At 41.0% G+C, this 15101-nt stretch overlaps 2 protein-coding genes across 12 annotated transcripts in view; one reads left to right on the forward strand and one right to left on the reverse strand.

Moving 5' to 3' along the window:
• Positions 1–15101, reverse strand: part of nrxn3b (neurexin 3b) — a 321992-nt gene that overhangs the window by 216904 nt on the left and 89987 nt on the right. For all 11 annotated transcript variants that reach the window (XM_085245861.1, XM_085245865.1, XM_085245862.1 and 8 more), the window contains one exon: positions 9146–9584. In XM_085245861.1, coding sequence (XP_085101987.1) covers positions 9146–9584 — 439 coding nt within the window. The remainder of the gene's footprint in view (positions 1–9145; positions 9585–15101) is intronic.
• On the forward strand, positions 343–3455 carry LOC146557491 (uncharacterized). The gene is made up of 2 exons (XM_085245872.1): positions 343–1774; positions 1889–3455. The coding sequence occupies exons 1-2, from the start codon at positions 1123–1125 to the stop codon at positions 2758–2760; spliced, it is 1524 nt and encodes a 507-aa protein (XP_085101998.1). The 5' UTR covers positions 343–1122; the 3' UTR covers positions 2761–3455.

The raw sequence follows: 15101 nt of genomic DNA on the forward strand, positions 1-15101 counted from the left end.
ATAGTACTGCCGAAAAACACTTTAGAAACTCCTCATTTCTTTTTATTTTGCAAGGACAAAAGGTGTAACGATTTATTGAAAGATGCACAAACATACGTGGAAAAACAGTGTTTAAGGCAGAAACTGTGTAAAAGCCTGAAAGTCAATATTTGGTATGACCAACTTTATTCTTCAACACAGTCTGAATGCTCTTAGCCAAGCTTTTATGTCACGTCTTTAAGTAGTTCTCCAGGCATTCAAAGCTCTTCTTTGGACATTTCAGCCTTTTGTTCTGTTCTCTGTCAGCATGATCCCACACTGCGTCAGTAATATGCAGGTCTGGGCACTGGGGAGGCCAATCAATGACTGATGGTGTTCCACTGTGTGTTTTTCTATCTACAGAAGCTATTGCCAGTCAGATGCATTCCAGATTGCACTTCAAGGTGGATCAAAATCTCATGATGTCATGGTACTGAGTCTGGGACCCAGTGTTTGTGTTTTTCTGGGTTTTGTATATTCTTCGATTTAGTGTTTTCCATGGTTTAGTCTCTTGTAGTTCTAGCTCCCTACGTTCTCCTGTATTTAGTGATTTCTTGTTCCCAGATTTGTTACTGTGCCTCCTCCTGTGTTCCACGTCTAGTTAAGTTTTCATGTCTGCTCTTCCACAGCTCTGGTGTCTAGTCTGCGTTTCTGTTTTTGTTTCCTGTTTCCAATTTTATTTGGATAGTTCCTTGTCTTGTGTATAGTGTGTTCAGTTTCTGTGTGTGTGATTAGCACTAGCTGTGTTTCCCTCCTGGTTTCCATCCCCCTGGTTTTAGTGGTTTTTTTGCTTAGTTTTGTGAGTGTGGACGCTTCATCTCTTTGCTCTTTAATGCTTTGCTTCTTTTATTGATTTTATTGATTTTTATGCTGATTTTTTCCCTTTTTTCCTTATGAGCTTACCTGCGATAGCTTCTGGACACTCATAGATCATTAGGACTAAAGTGTTCTTAACAGAAACAGCAACATTTTTATAGTTACCTTATCCTCAGCGCTCCGTGTGTCTGTGGCCTAGACACAGCTGAAGCCTGATTACAGCGTCTGGGCACCGAGCAGCCTCAATAGCCTGGAAAGGGGCTAACCGCTAGGCTAACTAGCAACAAGATGCCTTCCCTCTCCACAGATGACTACCACAGCCTCCTGCAGAAGATTGCAGTACTGGAGACAAAAATTCATCGCTTAGAAGTAAACGTGGAGGTAAATGGACTGTGTGGAAATGAAACAACCTTGCCTTTGATTCAAAACAATGGCGATGAGCAAGCTAGTACACAGCTAAGGAGCACAGATAACATGACCAAGAAAGTAGACTCTGTGCATTATTATAAATCCTCAAGTGATAATCCCCCCTTGGACTGTCTTGGTGCAAAACCAAGACATAAATCATGTCTCCTGGAAGGGGGAGGACGTACCACAGGCAGGGCACAGCGAGCTGAATTCTCTGAAACCGACTGGCTTTCACTTCCTACGAGACAGAGAAGCTCTTCTACCCCTGTATACGGGAGGAAACAGGACTGGACAACCGTGAATAGGAAGAATAACAACAAACCTCCAAAACAACTGAATGTGAAACTGCAGAACAGATTTGCTCCACTATCAAAGGACCCTGGATCTATATCGGACAACCATCCATCTAAAAGTAGCGAAGTAAGGTCTGAAAATCTGCTGAATAGCAAAAGACCACAGGGAAAGCTAAAGGCTAGGCCTGAAACTCTGATTGTGGGTGACTCTGCCGTAAAGGATGTACAAAGGATGTGCGGTAAGAACACTAAAGTCCTCTGCTTTCCTAACGATATGGTCAACAACCTGAAGGAGAGAATTCTTCAAATTGCAGATGAATATCCAACTGTGACAAACATTGTTCTGCATACAGGGTCAAACGATGTGTCCAAACAACAGTCGGAGGTTCTGAAACGGGACTTTACTGGATTATTAAACACTGTAAACTCTCTGAATGCAGCTGTATTCATCAGTGGACCTGTACCGCCGGTCAGAGGAGGAGACGAGAGATTCAGCAGGTTGTTTACACTGAATAAATGGCTTATATCAGCATGTGCTGACCACTCAGTGCATTTTATCAACAACTTTAATATTTTTTGGGAACGCAGGCATCTGTTTAAAGCAAATGGATTTAATTTTAACAAGTCAGGGGTGAAACTGTTCACCTCCAACTTGTTTTATTCCATACGTCATCCATCCGTGCTTGGTGCCAAGGCTGAGATAAACGAGGAGTTATCTCATAAAGAGGAACAAACAGTACTCCAAGAACAGACAAAGCCCAGCAGAAACCTTGAGGAGGAGCTCCATTTGCCCCCACCCGGGAAGAGCCTCAGAAAGGAAAGACATCTAAGGCATCTGAGGAAGAGCCTCAGAAAGGAGAGACATCGAAGGCAAGAAGAGGGGTCCCTATTTGCCTCCAACTCTCTCAACAATACCAACGACCAGGACAAGGGACCACGACCTTCCCCAGTCCCCCAAACCCCTGACAGGCCATCACCCTCCTCCCCCTCCCTTTCTCCCTCCTCCCCACACCTGAAATTCACTGAGGAGATGATGGAGCGGGTCAATGCTGGGCTCAGATCTACCCCCCGTCCCAATCCCTTTTTGTCCCCCATAAACCCCCCACCAGAGCGGCCAAAGGTTTGCCATCGAGCCCCACCCTCAACAGAGCAATCGAAGTCACATTGCCCAGCCTCGCCCCCCTTAGTTCCTCTTCATGCCCTGTCTCCGCAGTCTGATATGTGATATGTGAAGGGTCCGGGCTGTGAGGGCTGTGAGGATTATGGCAGTGGTGACCTTTCCCAGGAGAAGCTGGGACCCTGTTTACTAGAAGGTTTTAAAATTTCTGTACTTTTAGGTGACAGGAGACTTGTGGCCTGGTCAAAACACAGAGAGCTGCACTCTAAAAGATCTTTAAATATAGTAAACATACCTTGTGTGCCACAGACTGCTCCCAAACACGAGGGGACAAGTAATACCTCTAAAACACTTAAGTTGGCTTTATTAAACGTTAGATCTTTAGCTGGGAAAACATTTTTAATTAATGATTTAATCACTGAGCACAGCCTTGATTTTATGTTTTTAACTGAAACTTGGTTGGACCAAAGTAACAGTGGAGCTGTTCTCATCGAGACGACCCCTCCTAACTACAGTTTTATCAGTGAGGTCAGGGCGAGCAGGAGAGGAGGAGGGGTTGCTGTCTTATTTAATGAATCATTTCAATGTAAGCAGCTATCTCCTGGAAGTTTTCAGTCTTTTGAATATGTGGCTTTACAGCTGAAGGCCCCATCCAAAGTTGTGTTTCTTAATGTTTACAGGCCTCCCAAATACTGCACAGACTTTTTTAATGGCCTCAGTGAACTGCTGTCTGTGATCTGTGTTGATTTTGACTGTGTAATTATTGCTGGGGATTTTAACATTCATGTGGACAACCCTCAGGACAAAGGGACTAAAGACCTGAGTAACACTCTGGGCAACTTTGGGCTGACTCAGCATGTAACAGAGGCCACACATAATAGAGGACACACTCTTGACCTACTGATCTCCAAAGGCCTGAGCATTTCAAAGGTTACTGTGTCTGATGTGGGCCTGTCTGATCATTACTGTGTTTTCTTTGAAAGTAAAATCTCAGCCCACACAAATATATCAACAACAGTGATCACAAAACGGTGTATAACTGAACACAGTAGTGCAATTTTTAACCAGGTCTTCCCATTAACACCTGACCTGCCCAGAGGGTCAGTCAATGAGCTCGTCAATAGCTTCAATGCTAACATGTTAAATGTAATGGACACTATTGCTCCCATTAAGGTGAAGGTTATCTCAGGAAGGAAAAAGTCTCCATGGAGAAACTCCACACTGGTGAAAAATGAAAAAAGAGAGTGTAGGAAAGCTGAGCGCAGATGGAGAAAAACAAACCTCCAGGTTCATTATGACATCTATAAAGAGAAACTTCACAATTATAATTTACAACTGAGGAATGCAAGGAGGTCCTACTTCTCTGACATCATCACTAAAAACAGCCATAATGCTCGGGTCTTATTTTCTACAGTTGACAGGCTAACAAACCCTCCTGTGTCAGTGGCAGCTGAACTTCATTCGACCATGGCCTGCAATGACTTTGCCAAATTCTTCACTGAAAAAATCCAAAAAATTAGACAAGCAATTGGTACATCAACAGCAGATCCAGGATATGTACTGTGTCCACCAAAAAACTGTTTAAACACCATGAAACAGTTTCAACCTATTAACAGCAAAGACCTGGAGGACATCTTAGGTCAACTGAACTCCTCCTCCTGCTGTTTAGATGTCCTGCCAACAAGTTTTTTCAAAAAGGTCTCAAAGACTTTAGAGTCAGACCTGTTACAGATCGTCAACTTTTCTTTATTATCAGGTGTGTTTCCAGAATCACTAAAAACTGCTGTAATCAAACCTATACTGAAAAAGGACAATCTTGACAAGACACAAATGAACAACTACAGGCCGATCTCAAATCTCCCGTTTTTAAGTAAGATCATTGAAAAAGCAGTTTCTCAACAGCTCAGTTACTTCTTAAAACAGAATAATTGCTACGATGCCTTCCAGTCAGGTTTTAGACAGAACCACAGCACTGAAACCGCTCTGACCAAAGTGTTTAATGACATATGTCTGAATACAGACAGTGGAAAAATGTCAGTCCTAGTTTTACTGGATCTCAGTGCAGCATTTGATACAGTTGACCACAACATATTACTCAAACAACTGGAGAACTGGGCAGGTCTCTCAGGAACTGCACTAAACTGGTTCAAAACATACTTAGAAAACAGGAAATACTTTGTATCAATAGGTAACTTCACATCTGAGCAGACAAGTATCACATGTGGAGTTCCCCAAGGTTCCATCTTGGGACCCCTTCTGTTTAACATCTACATGCTCCCACTGGCACAGATTATAAACAACAACAAAATAAACTATCACAGCTATGCAGATGACACACAAATATATATCACAATGTCACCAGGAGACCGAGGCCCTGTACAGGCTCTTGGTAAATGCATTGAGGAAATCAATGACTGGTTGTGCCACAATTTTCTCCAGCTAAACAAAAACAAAACTGAGGTAATAGTCTTTGGCGCCAAAGAAAAACGATTACAGGTCACCAGAGAACTTCAATCTATACATCTAAAAACCACAAACCAGGCGAGAAATTTGGGTGTAGTGATGGATGCAGACCTAAACTTAGAAAAACACATTAAGACAATAACAAAGTCAGCTTACTATCACCTCAAGAATATTTCTAGGATAAAAGATCTGATGTCTCAACAGGACCTGGAAAAACTAGTCCATGCATTCATCTTTAGCAGGCTTGATTACTGTAACAGCATCTTTACAGGTCTACCTAAAAAATCACTCAGACAACTACAGCTCATTCAGAACTCTGCTGCTCGAGTCCTCACTAAGACCAAAAAAGTGGACCACATCAGTCCAGCTCTGAGGTCTTTACACTGGCTGCCTGTCCGTCAGAGGATAGACTTTAAAGTTCTGATGCTGGTCTATAAAGCTCTGAATGGTTTAGGACCAAAATACATCAGTGACCTCCTGACCCAGTATGAACCTTCCAGATCCCTCAGGTCATCTGGATCCGGTCTTTTATCAGTTCCCAGAGTCAGAACCAGACACGGAGAAGCTGCATTCAGCTTTTATGCTCCTTATATCTGGAACAAACTCCCAGAAAGCCTCAGATCAGCTGAAACACTCAGTTTATTTAAATCCAGGTTGAAGACTCACCTGTTCTTAGCTGCATTTGAATAAAGCACCAAATCCACACTTTTAAGCTTAAATTTCAAAACTTACATTTAACTACTGATTTTATCTACTGTTCTGATTTTATCTGTTTTGATTTTATATACTGTTTTGTTTGTTTGTTTGTTAATTAGTTAGTTAGTTTATTTGCTTGTTTTAATCAATTTTAAATCATGCTTTTTATTTGTTCTTGTTTCTAATGTCTCTGTAAAGCACTTTGAATCACCTTGTTGTTGAATTGTGCTATACAAATAAACTTGCCTTGCCTTGCCTTGCCTTAGTTTCCCCAGTTTGGTTTGAAATCCGTGTTTTTGTGTTTCTGCCAAAATAAACGGTACACTTTCAATTTAAAATAAGATTCTGTTTCCATCGTCTGCCTTTGGGTTCACATCTATCTAATCAGCTGGAGGTCAGATGCATCAGGTCCTGTGTGAGGTTTTTGCTGGATTTTCCTTTTCTTGAGGATATGACTTTCAGATACGACTCATCAGCAGCAGATACCCTTTAAGGCCAGCCACTTCTTCCTCCACTTGTTATTTTGTAATAACAGTTATTTGAAATAACCTTGCCGGTGCAAAAATACCATTATATGCATGTCAAACTGTGTAATCTTTCTTTCAACTAAAGAAATGAGGACAAATTATGTGTTTTTGTGGCAGGCTGCTAGTAACAAAGTGCCTAAAGATTTAACACTGGTTCTTTGCTGCGTTGTCCTAGCAATGGGTCCAGAGGAAATAGATCACATTTTACAGCTGCACTTTAATGCAACAGGTGAAATAACCCCTGCAGTCACGAGACACTCTTTTTGTGGTGTGGTAGACTGTGTTATATTGTTCATGTTATTTTCCTCACACTTCAGATCTTTTCAAGTTAACATTTGGTGTTAGACGTACAAATAACAAACTCAAAGGTAAGCAAAGAGAATCTGGTTTGTCTCCCAAATTATAGACTTTTCTGTGTGTGTGTTTTTTTTAAACTCCATAAAAATCCCCCAGATTGCTCTGCGTGTCTATAAAACATCATGCATACATAATGTCATTACCCAAGGCCATATATTCATATTTTATGTCAAGATTTTTAATTATTTTAACACTTTTATGACCTTATTCGATGATTATGAACTTACAGGAAGAAATAAACAGGTTCATTAGCTCTTTTTCTACTACACTGCCTCTACCCGCAGCTCATTATCAGCTCTTTTTAATGCGAGGGACACAACAGATGAAAACATCACTTTCACTACAAAGCCTAAACTTGGCTTGTCTGAAAGTGGTGCACTGTGAGTTCTCACTTTATGTTATATTCACCTTGCCGTCCTTCAGAGAGAGATCCTGGATATAGCTCTTTGTGGACAGAAAATTAAATTCACTTGCAACTCCTATTAACATTTCACTCAAGCCACAAGTGTGATTATGGCTGTTCTTAACCATCCCTCAGTCTGGTATCCATATATCTGTCTCATTCCTCTTTTTTTCCCCCTGAAAATCCTACTTTTTACTCTGCTATCGCACTGGGGGCTGTGCCGGTGATTAATCAAAGCAGCGAGCTCTGACACATGGCTAAATTGGCTGCTCTAATCTGATATATAACATGGGCTGTAATGCCGTCTAACACAACCAAGTCCTCTGGAGGATCTCACCTAATGCAGAGATTGTGTTGGGTTCGGAGCTCAAGGCGAAAGAAGTTTCGAGCCCCTTTCTCTAATATAATCTTCTTCTAGTACTTTCTGTGTATTTGCCCATGTTATGAGGTCAGAGAACATCCAGATAGCGGTAGGTAAGAGGAAATGGACTCAGTAGCTATCTAGAGAGAGATACGACTTTTATCCTGGCAATAAATCAATGCTTGTATTAATATATTGAGATGGTTTCCATCATCTCGCTGTGGGGATGCAGGAAAAGCTGGAATACGTAGAATCACTGCAGCATTGCAACATTTGAGCTGGTATAATTCACTGTAAGTATGCACAAGTTGTATTTTTTGAAGCAAAGCAATTTCATTACATCAAAGCTAGTTTCACTAGTGTTACGAAGACTGTAGTCAACTGAGAGATAAATGGTTATGCAAATGAATTCATGTTTCCCTATTTGTAGTTGCTATTTTAGGTTTTTTAGTTTTTGTTTGTAATTGACTGAAGAGTGTGTCAGTTTTTGCAAAATGTGAGTGAACAGTCAAGCGAGCAGTTCTGCAGTTTTGGCCATGCTTTTGGATTTTGGTTGCATTTATGTTTCTGCACTGCTGTCAGATTCACTTTGTCCTGTTCATTTATATACACATATAATATATCCATGCTCTGTCACCTGCCGTTCTTCGTCTACTGTGCAGTCAAGCTTTCCAGTTGTGTTTCCAAGTATTTTTCCTTGTGTCATGTTCTGTCTCAGCATGTTCACTAAAGATTTGGATTTTATCCAGATTAACGTGACAAGAGTTTGTCCACGCCTTCGTGGGCTGAGTGGGTACCAATCAAGAAAGAAGCCTGTGCTCCAAAATCAACAGTTTTCAAGTTCGACTAAGCTTGAAGCTGGGTCTGTGCCATGAAACCAATGAATTTAAATGAACTCTACCAAATGTGCTAAGAAAAAAACAAATGAATATCCAGCCAGAATTATGCCAGAAACTTGTTCATGGCAAAAGTGTCTGGTGCTAAGTGACACAAATATCAGTGTGGATGTGTGTATGTATGCTTTTGACCCTGTGTGGAGTGGAGAAAATCCAAAATAAATTGAAAGAGTTGCTTTTCAAATTCATTAAAGATGTATGGCGTGCAGTCATTTCAGCCTGGAAAAAGCACAGTTCAAAGAAATCATTAGAATCCAAAAATCCAAATTCCATCCATGCCCATGGTGAGTGGATGTAAACTTGATGTCTTTGCATTAAAGATGCAATTTTGTCTTTAATTCTTTTGGCATTTTAAAAAGCTGACTACTGCTTAAAAATAGAAAAGTCCCAATAGCAATAGAACAAAACAAGATATGCTTCACTGTGTATTACATAAGTAAATATTGCACAGTTGCAATTCTCTTTTCTTCTGTATTTATTACTCTGTTTCTGACCATGTTTTAGTTCTCTGCCTATAAATTTATACTTTGTACCGTTCAGCCAAAGGCAACACGGTTTGAGCTGAAGCAGAAGTTCAATTTTTTTGACTGAAGCCATTTTTTTCTTGTGTATTTGTGTGTGTATCAGAGAAAACAGGACACCAGTGACATGGCAGGACCACTGTGCCTTCTCAAAGCACAGAGCTGATTTAACAGGGATGTTAAACATCTGTGAAAGTTCAGCACAGATAACTTAAAAACACAAAAACAGACATTTCAACCTTTATCCGTCTTTTTTCTTTCATCCTTACCTGAGCGACCATCTCTCTGGATATCCACATGATGCCAGGAGCCGTCATTGACCTTAGCCTGCGTTGCTTTGACCTTGATAGTCCCGGAGCCCATGTCTAGCAGCAAGTAGAGCCCTCCATCGAGCAACTCCACTGCAAAGAAGTCCACCTTGTTGTTCTTCTGGCCCTTCGCGTCCCTCCTGTCCTGAGGCTTACCGTGGGTGAAGAGGATCAGCCCGTTGGGTTCAGAGGTGCGGAAGTCGAAGGAGATGGAGCCCACGCGCTTGGTGTTCCATTTTGGCAAGGCCAGGTAGGATTCCGGGGTCTCGAAGTTGATGGGGTCGAGGGTGGGAACGTTTTCGCACTTGAAGACCACGTCACCCTGGAGCTTCATCTTGGGGTCGACAATGCGGGCGAGGCGGGAGAGCTCCAGGCGGATATCGTTGTTCTTGTACACCACCTGTGGAAGATATATGAGGGAAACGATCACCAAGAATCCTGTACGATTACTGTACTTTCTCGTCCTTTTTCAAAGCTTATTTCCAATGTTTCAGTATATGAAATGATTTGCCGGTGCAGCAACGGTAAATAACTTCTATGGAAATGAATTGCAGTTCATTTCAAAGTGCAATAGTATAGCATCATGTTGACATTATTATATACTGCAAATTAAAGGGCAGCTGGATCAATAAAACTAATATATATGTAAAGCTTTGATTGTCTCAGTCATTTTTCTATTCCCGCTTCAATTCATCTATGACAAAAAGGAGATGCACGACTATTTCTTTTGGGCTTGATTGAACACCTACTCACTGACTGAACTGTGAGACGTGATGGCTAAATTATTAGCGAGTCATTTCTTGTAATATTCAAAAAGACCAGCCTTGATAAACCGAGGGTGAAACCCCACAGGAGGATCTGTGACAGTGTGAGAATATATCCAATATCATATTTATTTACCAGCAATAAATTTACACCAACCCTCTAATCCATCAAAGTAGAAAGCAGCGCCACATTATAGTCAAATACAACAAAATACCACAGATATGGGCTGCAGAATATTGTCAATTGGAATCCATTGATGCAGAAAATTAATGTTTTTTTTCCCTCTTTTTTTCTGAGGAGGAAGAGAGGCTTTTTCGGGTATATAGGGCAGTGTATGCGCAGGAAACAGCAACACTGTTAGAGCGAGCACAGCTGTCAGCCAACAGATTGTACTTCTGTGGGATTACTGATAATCCTGGAAGATTTGACAGTAAATCAACACAGGTGACCCAAGCGCTGAGGAGGACTGAGGAGGGGAGCGGGTGGGGTTGAGAGGGGTGTAATGTGTGTGTGTTTGTGTGTTAAGGGGGAGGCAACAAGCTCCAACAACAAGCTAGTGAGAACAAGGGCAGCAAACATGTCAAGACACAAGTAAAAAGGTCAAATGGGGTCCTGTGTGTGTGTGTGTGTGTGTGTGTGTGTGTGTGTGTGTGTGTGTGTGTGTGTGTGTGTGCAGATGTCAGTGCAGTTAATGACCACATGTAATCTCCTGAACATGAACACAACAAAATACGCTCACTGTCAAGCTTTGTTAATCCACTGGTTATGTACTGTTACAGGTGATTTGACTTTCAAATACACAGTAAAAGAAACCCTCTGAATTAAAAATGAACATTTATACAGAATAGCAAGAGAAAACAAAAGTACACTAACAAAGAAAACCAAAGCCAACTGGAACACAACGCAGCGATTTAATTGAGACGTTTACTGTAAAAATGAGAGTTCATGGGGTATAGACCTGTGGCTTTAACTTTCAGTAAGAACACAAACTGGAAAAAGGTGCCTGAGATACATTTTGGGAATACTGGTAGCCGCCAGTGCTACCCCTCAGCCTTTAGTAGATACACCTATGTTATCAATTTCAAACTCTGACTTATTGCATTCAAAATCTTGCACCGCCGGGCCGTCTAGCAGCGTGACAACAACACCCCCACAGCCTTTTACAGGTGAGGGTTAATAAGAGGTTTCTTAGATTACTTAAAACTACTCAAAAACTACTTGATAACCAGGCCCACCCAGTCTTAAATTTTCAATCTAATCAAAAGCAAAGGTTGTGTATTTGTTTTAAAAAATTATTTAAAAAAACCATTAACAACACAGGCTGGTGGCTATAAATTGCAGATGCTATCTAGTCATATGCAAAGTGTTAAGGCCACTGTGTAACCCACCTGCCACTTAGACACAAACGTCAATAGCTAATAGGTACTAACTGCTTCCTAACAGCAGTTTTGATTATCTTATATGTCAATAAATACACTTATATAAATATGTAACTGGCAAAGAAATAATTAATATGTAATAACTGCGAGTAGTTTCAAACTGCATTTCTATTACTGCGCCCACCTTTGTGATGGAATGCTAAAAAATTGCAATGCAAGCAAAGGTACAAGTAACATGTATGAAAAATACATAAAAATAAAATCCAAATGCTTATCTGTCAAACACACAGTCCCCAGTACTTCCAATATAAAACAAATAAAAGCAAAAGCTTATAAGTACGAAGTATTTTCTAGAAACTGTTTGGTGCTTCAGACATGACTTAAACGAATGCTTTTGTGTACACTGGTTCACTGTCATGGCTTACTGGCACACTTAATGGAACTGGGCCATCGTTAATTAATCCCGTGCTTTTTTTTTCTCCTTTTACTGCAACATGTCAAAATCAGGTTTTTTGTCTCCCATCCTGCCAAAAACAAGAAAAAATACATTTCCTCTTTTAATTTGCTTCTGTATTTATTTCTTTTTGCATTAATGCCCCCGTTTACTTAGCCATGCTTTTATTTCTTTGCCAATTTATTTCCTCAGAGTTATTTATGTCTTTGTGCCTTTCTGCTTCACTACACAAACGAGGGAGAGTGTAATTCGAAGTACGCCACAGGGTCAAGTCCTCACGTATTGGCGGAACAGAAGTGAGCACGAAGAATGCATGGCATTTTATTTATTCTGGATGTTGGCAGCTTTGGTCCTCCGTACTACACAGAAGAAGGTTTAGGCAATAAATCAAACAGTAAAAAGCAATAAAGTGTTTGCATATGCTAAATATGCTAATATGACCCATGGCTTGGGGGGTCGTTTCTGCCCCCCACTCAGTTCTGAGAGATCTGAGAAATTTTTTTGTTTGTGTTTTTTTGCTCTCTGGTAATTATCAATCAGCAGCAGCAACATTTGTTGCTCTGCTGTACTTACCCAAGTAAATGCAACGCACGTTCTGAGATGATGATAAGCGCCAGATGAAAAATGGGGGATGATTTTAAATTTCTTTTTTTTTTTTTTATATTGAAATGCTGCAGCCGCCCTGTAGCTCTAACATATTTGAGCTTTAACCATCATTACTGATCTCTCTGAAACACTGACGTTTTTACCATGTTTTCGTCTGAAGCCCGATACCTTGGATTCCAATTCCGGCATGCTTAAGACCACTCTTGGGCAAGAGAACAAACTGAATATTACATGAAAAGAGAAAGAAGAAGAAAGAGGTGCTTTAATGCTACTCATTTGCAATGAAGAACTTTTTTCTTTAATAGTACAGGGATAGTGACTGTGCAGTTCTTAGATGTAAATTGCTCAAACTTGCCAAAGTTCCAAGGCACTATGTCTATATCTTTGAGAAATAACAAGTAGACATGGAAAGAGGAATTAAGCCCTGAGATTCCTTCAGGTTTCTATCCGAAGAACAACGGTTTGTCTTGTGCTCTGAAAACCTCAGTTTGTTTAACTCATGACTAACTTGCCCTCCGGCTTCATTTTCTTGACAGTGTGAAGTCTTTACAAACTCTCCGAGGCGCAGCGGTGTTGTTCGAGGGTGCGATAATCTTCCAATCAACCATCCCTGATCTGTTTTGGAATTATGATTTCGTCCGTCCCGCTGCAGGCTGATCGATAATGTAATCGAAATTTTGTTATAACAGAAGAATGGACTACTGCGGCTATACACGCTTCATCTTTCCCTTTGTTATTGCTGTGCTTTGTTACGCTATCTTTTAGCCAACAGCCTTATGGGGCTCATTCATAATGCACGCACAGGGGGACTGTAACAGCTCCATAAAGTCCAGATCCTCCACGGATTGAGTATTGATTGGGACACAGTAAAGCTACAAGAAGAAGGGTACAGAGCAAGGGTAGGTTGGTGGAAGTGTAGGCTTTGTGCACACAAACAGGCATGTGTATGCGTGCATACGCGCGCGCGCGCACACACAAACACACACACACACACGCTCTCCTCCCTAATCTACTTTAGATGAGTGCTCATGTCCTTTCGGCCCCAAACACAGCTGCTGTCAGCTGCTGATTTACCCTAGTGTTAATGAAGGAGCAGGATAATTCCAGTGAAGTGCAGTGAAGACACACAACAACATTCACACACTTACAAAGACAGCCTCGCAGGGGGACATGGCAATTTGTTCAAGTGTGCACACACAGACCCACAAAACCAGTACATTCTTTTGGATGTGAACAGATCCAAACGCACAAGCCGCCATGTACACAGACATGCACACAATCTGTTTGTCGAGATAGTCAAAGTGCAAAGCGGAAAGCAAACAGATGTTTTGTCACACGTGCATTTAACATAGGCAGCGTGCAAATGTAGCATTGTGATTCTCAAAGTAACAAAGCATGACATTTCTGAGACACGTCTTTCAAGAAATAATGAATTGGTAACTCCGTGGGAGAGATATTTTATGATTTGGGCGAACCCTTAATGTGGCAAAACTGAGGCACAGCGCTTCAGTTTGTTGACATGGTGCATTATTCATTGCAGCATCCACAGTTCCTGTTTGGGCTGTCACATGATCTTGGTCATGGAGTCATTACTGACCCTCCTGTTTAAAATACTGTCCTCTGGCTGCGTGCAGGGATGACATGACAACCATACAAATGATGGTAACACATATCACATATTATCATAAATAACTGTGCAGTTGTCCTTTTTTTGCAGTGCATACCGTTCTGCACCAAGCACTCGTATTTTATTGTAATTTTAGTTCAACTAATTCACCAAATTTGACTGTAATACTGCAATTATTCCTCATTTTAAAATGTTGGTATTTCATTATTGTTATCGTTTTTTGACCAAGATAACTGTGAAGTGAAGATATGACATTGTGAAAGCCCTGTCTCTATGGCTACCCCCCCTCAGCACTATTGACAGTTACACCTGTGGGGATGGTTAGTCTCTCACTTCCTTCTGTTGCAGCATCAAGTCAAATAAACAGTCAAAAGTGGCACCATAGCAAAAGCAGTACAAGTTGAGTGGTTTAACTGCATATACTGTACATCACACAGGAGTGTTTTTCAGCCTTAAACATGACGGGACATCACTTTTAACAGAAGTCTATTTGCTTTAATGTTATGAGGACATCTACAAGAATTTTATGAAGAACCGAATGCTGACGACCTACACTTAGTGCTGTGCTTGAACACATCCTGTGTACACACTGTGCTCATCAGAGGTGCTTTAGAGATGCTTACTGTTAAATCAGTCGTATCCCTCCTGTTTCAGGGCAACACCCAAACCACCCACCTGTGCCATGCAATCCTTCCTGTACTGCAGCATGCTATCACTATTACAGTCTAAGCACATTTCACTACTCGTGTGCAGCATAGAGGACTCTCACTGACTCTGACCACAGATTTTAACCAATGTGTTTTTTAGTTTTTTAAAGCTTACTGACCTAAATCCACTCGGCTGTGTCATCTGTCAAATACTGAACCTGAAACATTTTACCTATGATCACACTTTTGCTCTTCAGCTGATTAAAGCGTTGCAGCACTGTACACTTTGGGCTTGCGTCACACAAGCTAATCTCCGGGTGCTTGAGATTCTGGTATTTTTGTTAACATTTTTTTAACAGTTTTCTATATCAATTGCGTCACAGTTAACATGCACATTTTTGTTATCCCTGTCAGTCAATGATCTTTAACAAGTGTTAAC

The sequence above is a fragment of the Mchenga conophoros genome, linkage group LG15, assembly GCF_057382185.1.
Source record: "Mchenga conophoros isolate Kocher_MC1m ecotype Shallow Benthic linkage group LG15, M_conophoros_male_GT1.1, whole genome shotgun sequence".
Taxonomy (NCBI): domain Eukaryota; kingdom Metazoa; phylum Chordata; class Actinopteri; order Cichliformes; family Cichlidae; genus Mchenga; species Mchenga conophoros.

Coding starts and splice junctions, on each gene's coding strand:
- LOC146557491 (XM_085245872.1), top strand. CDS start 1,123: ATGCCTTCCCTCTCCACAGATGACTACCACAGCCTCCTGCAGAAGATT. Junction 1,775..1,888: donor GGATGTACAAAGGATGTGCG/GTAAGAACACTA, acceptor TTCTGCATACAG/GGTCAAACGATGTGTCCAAA.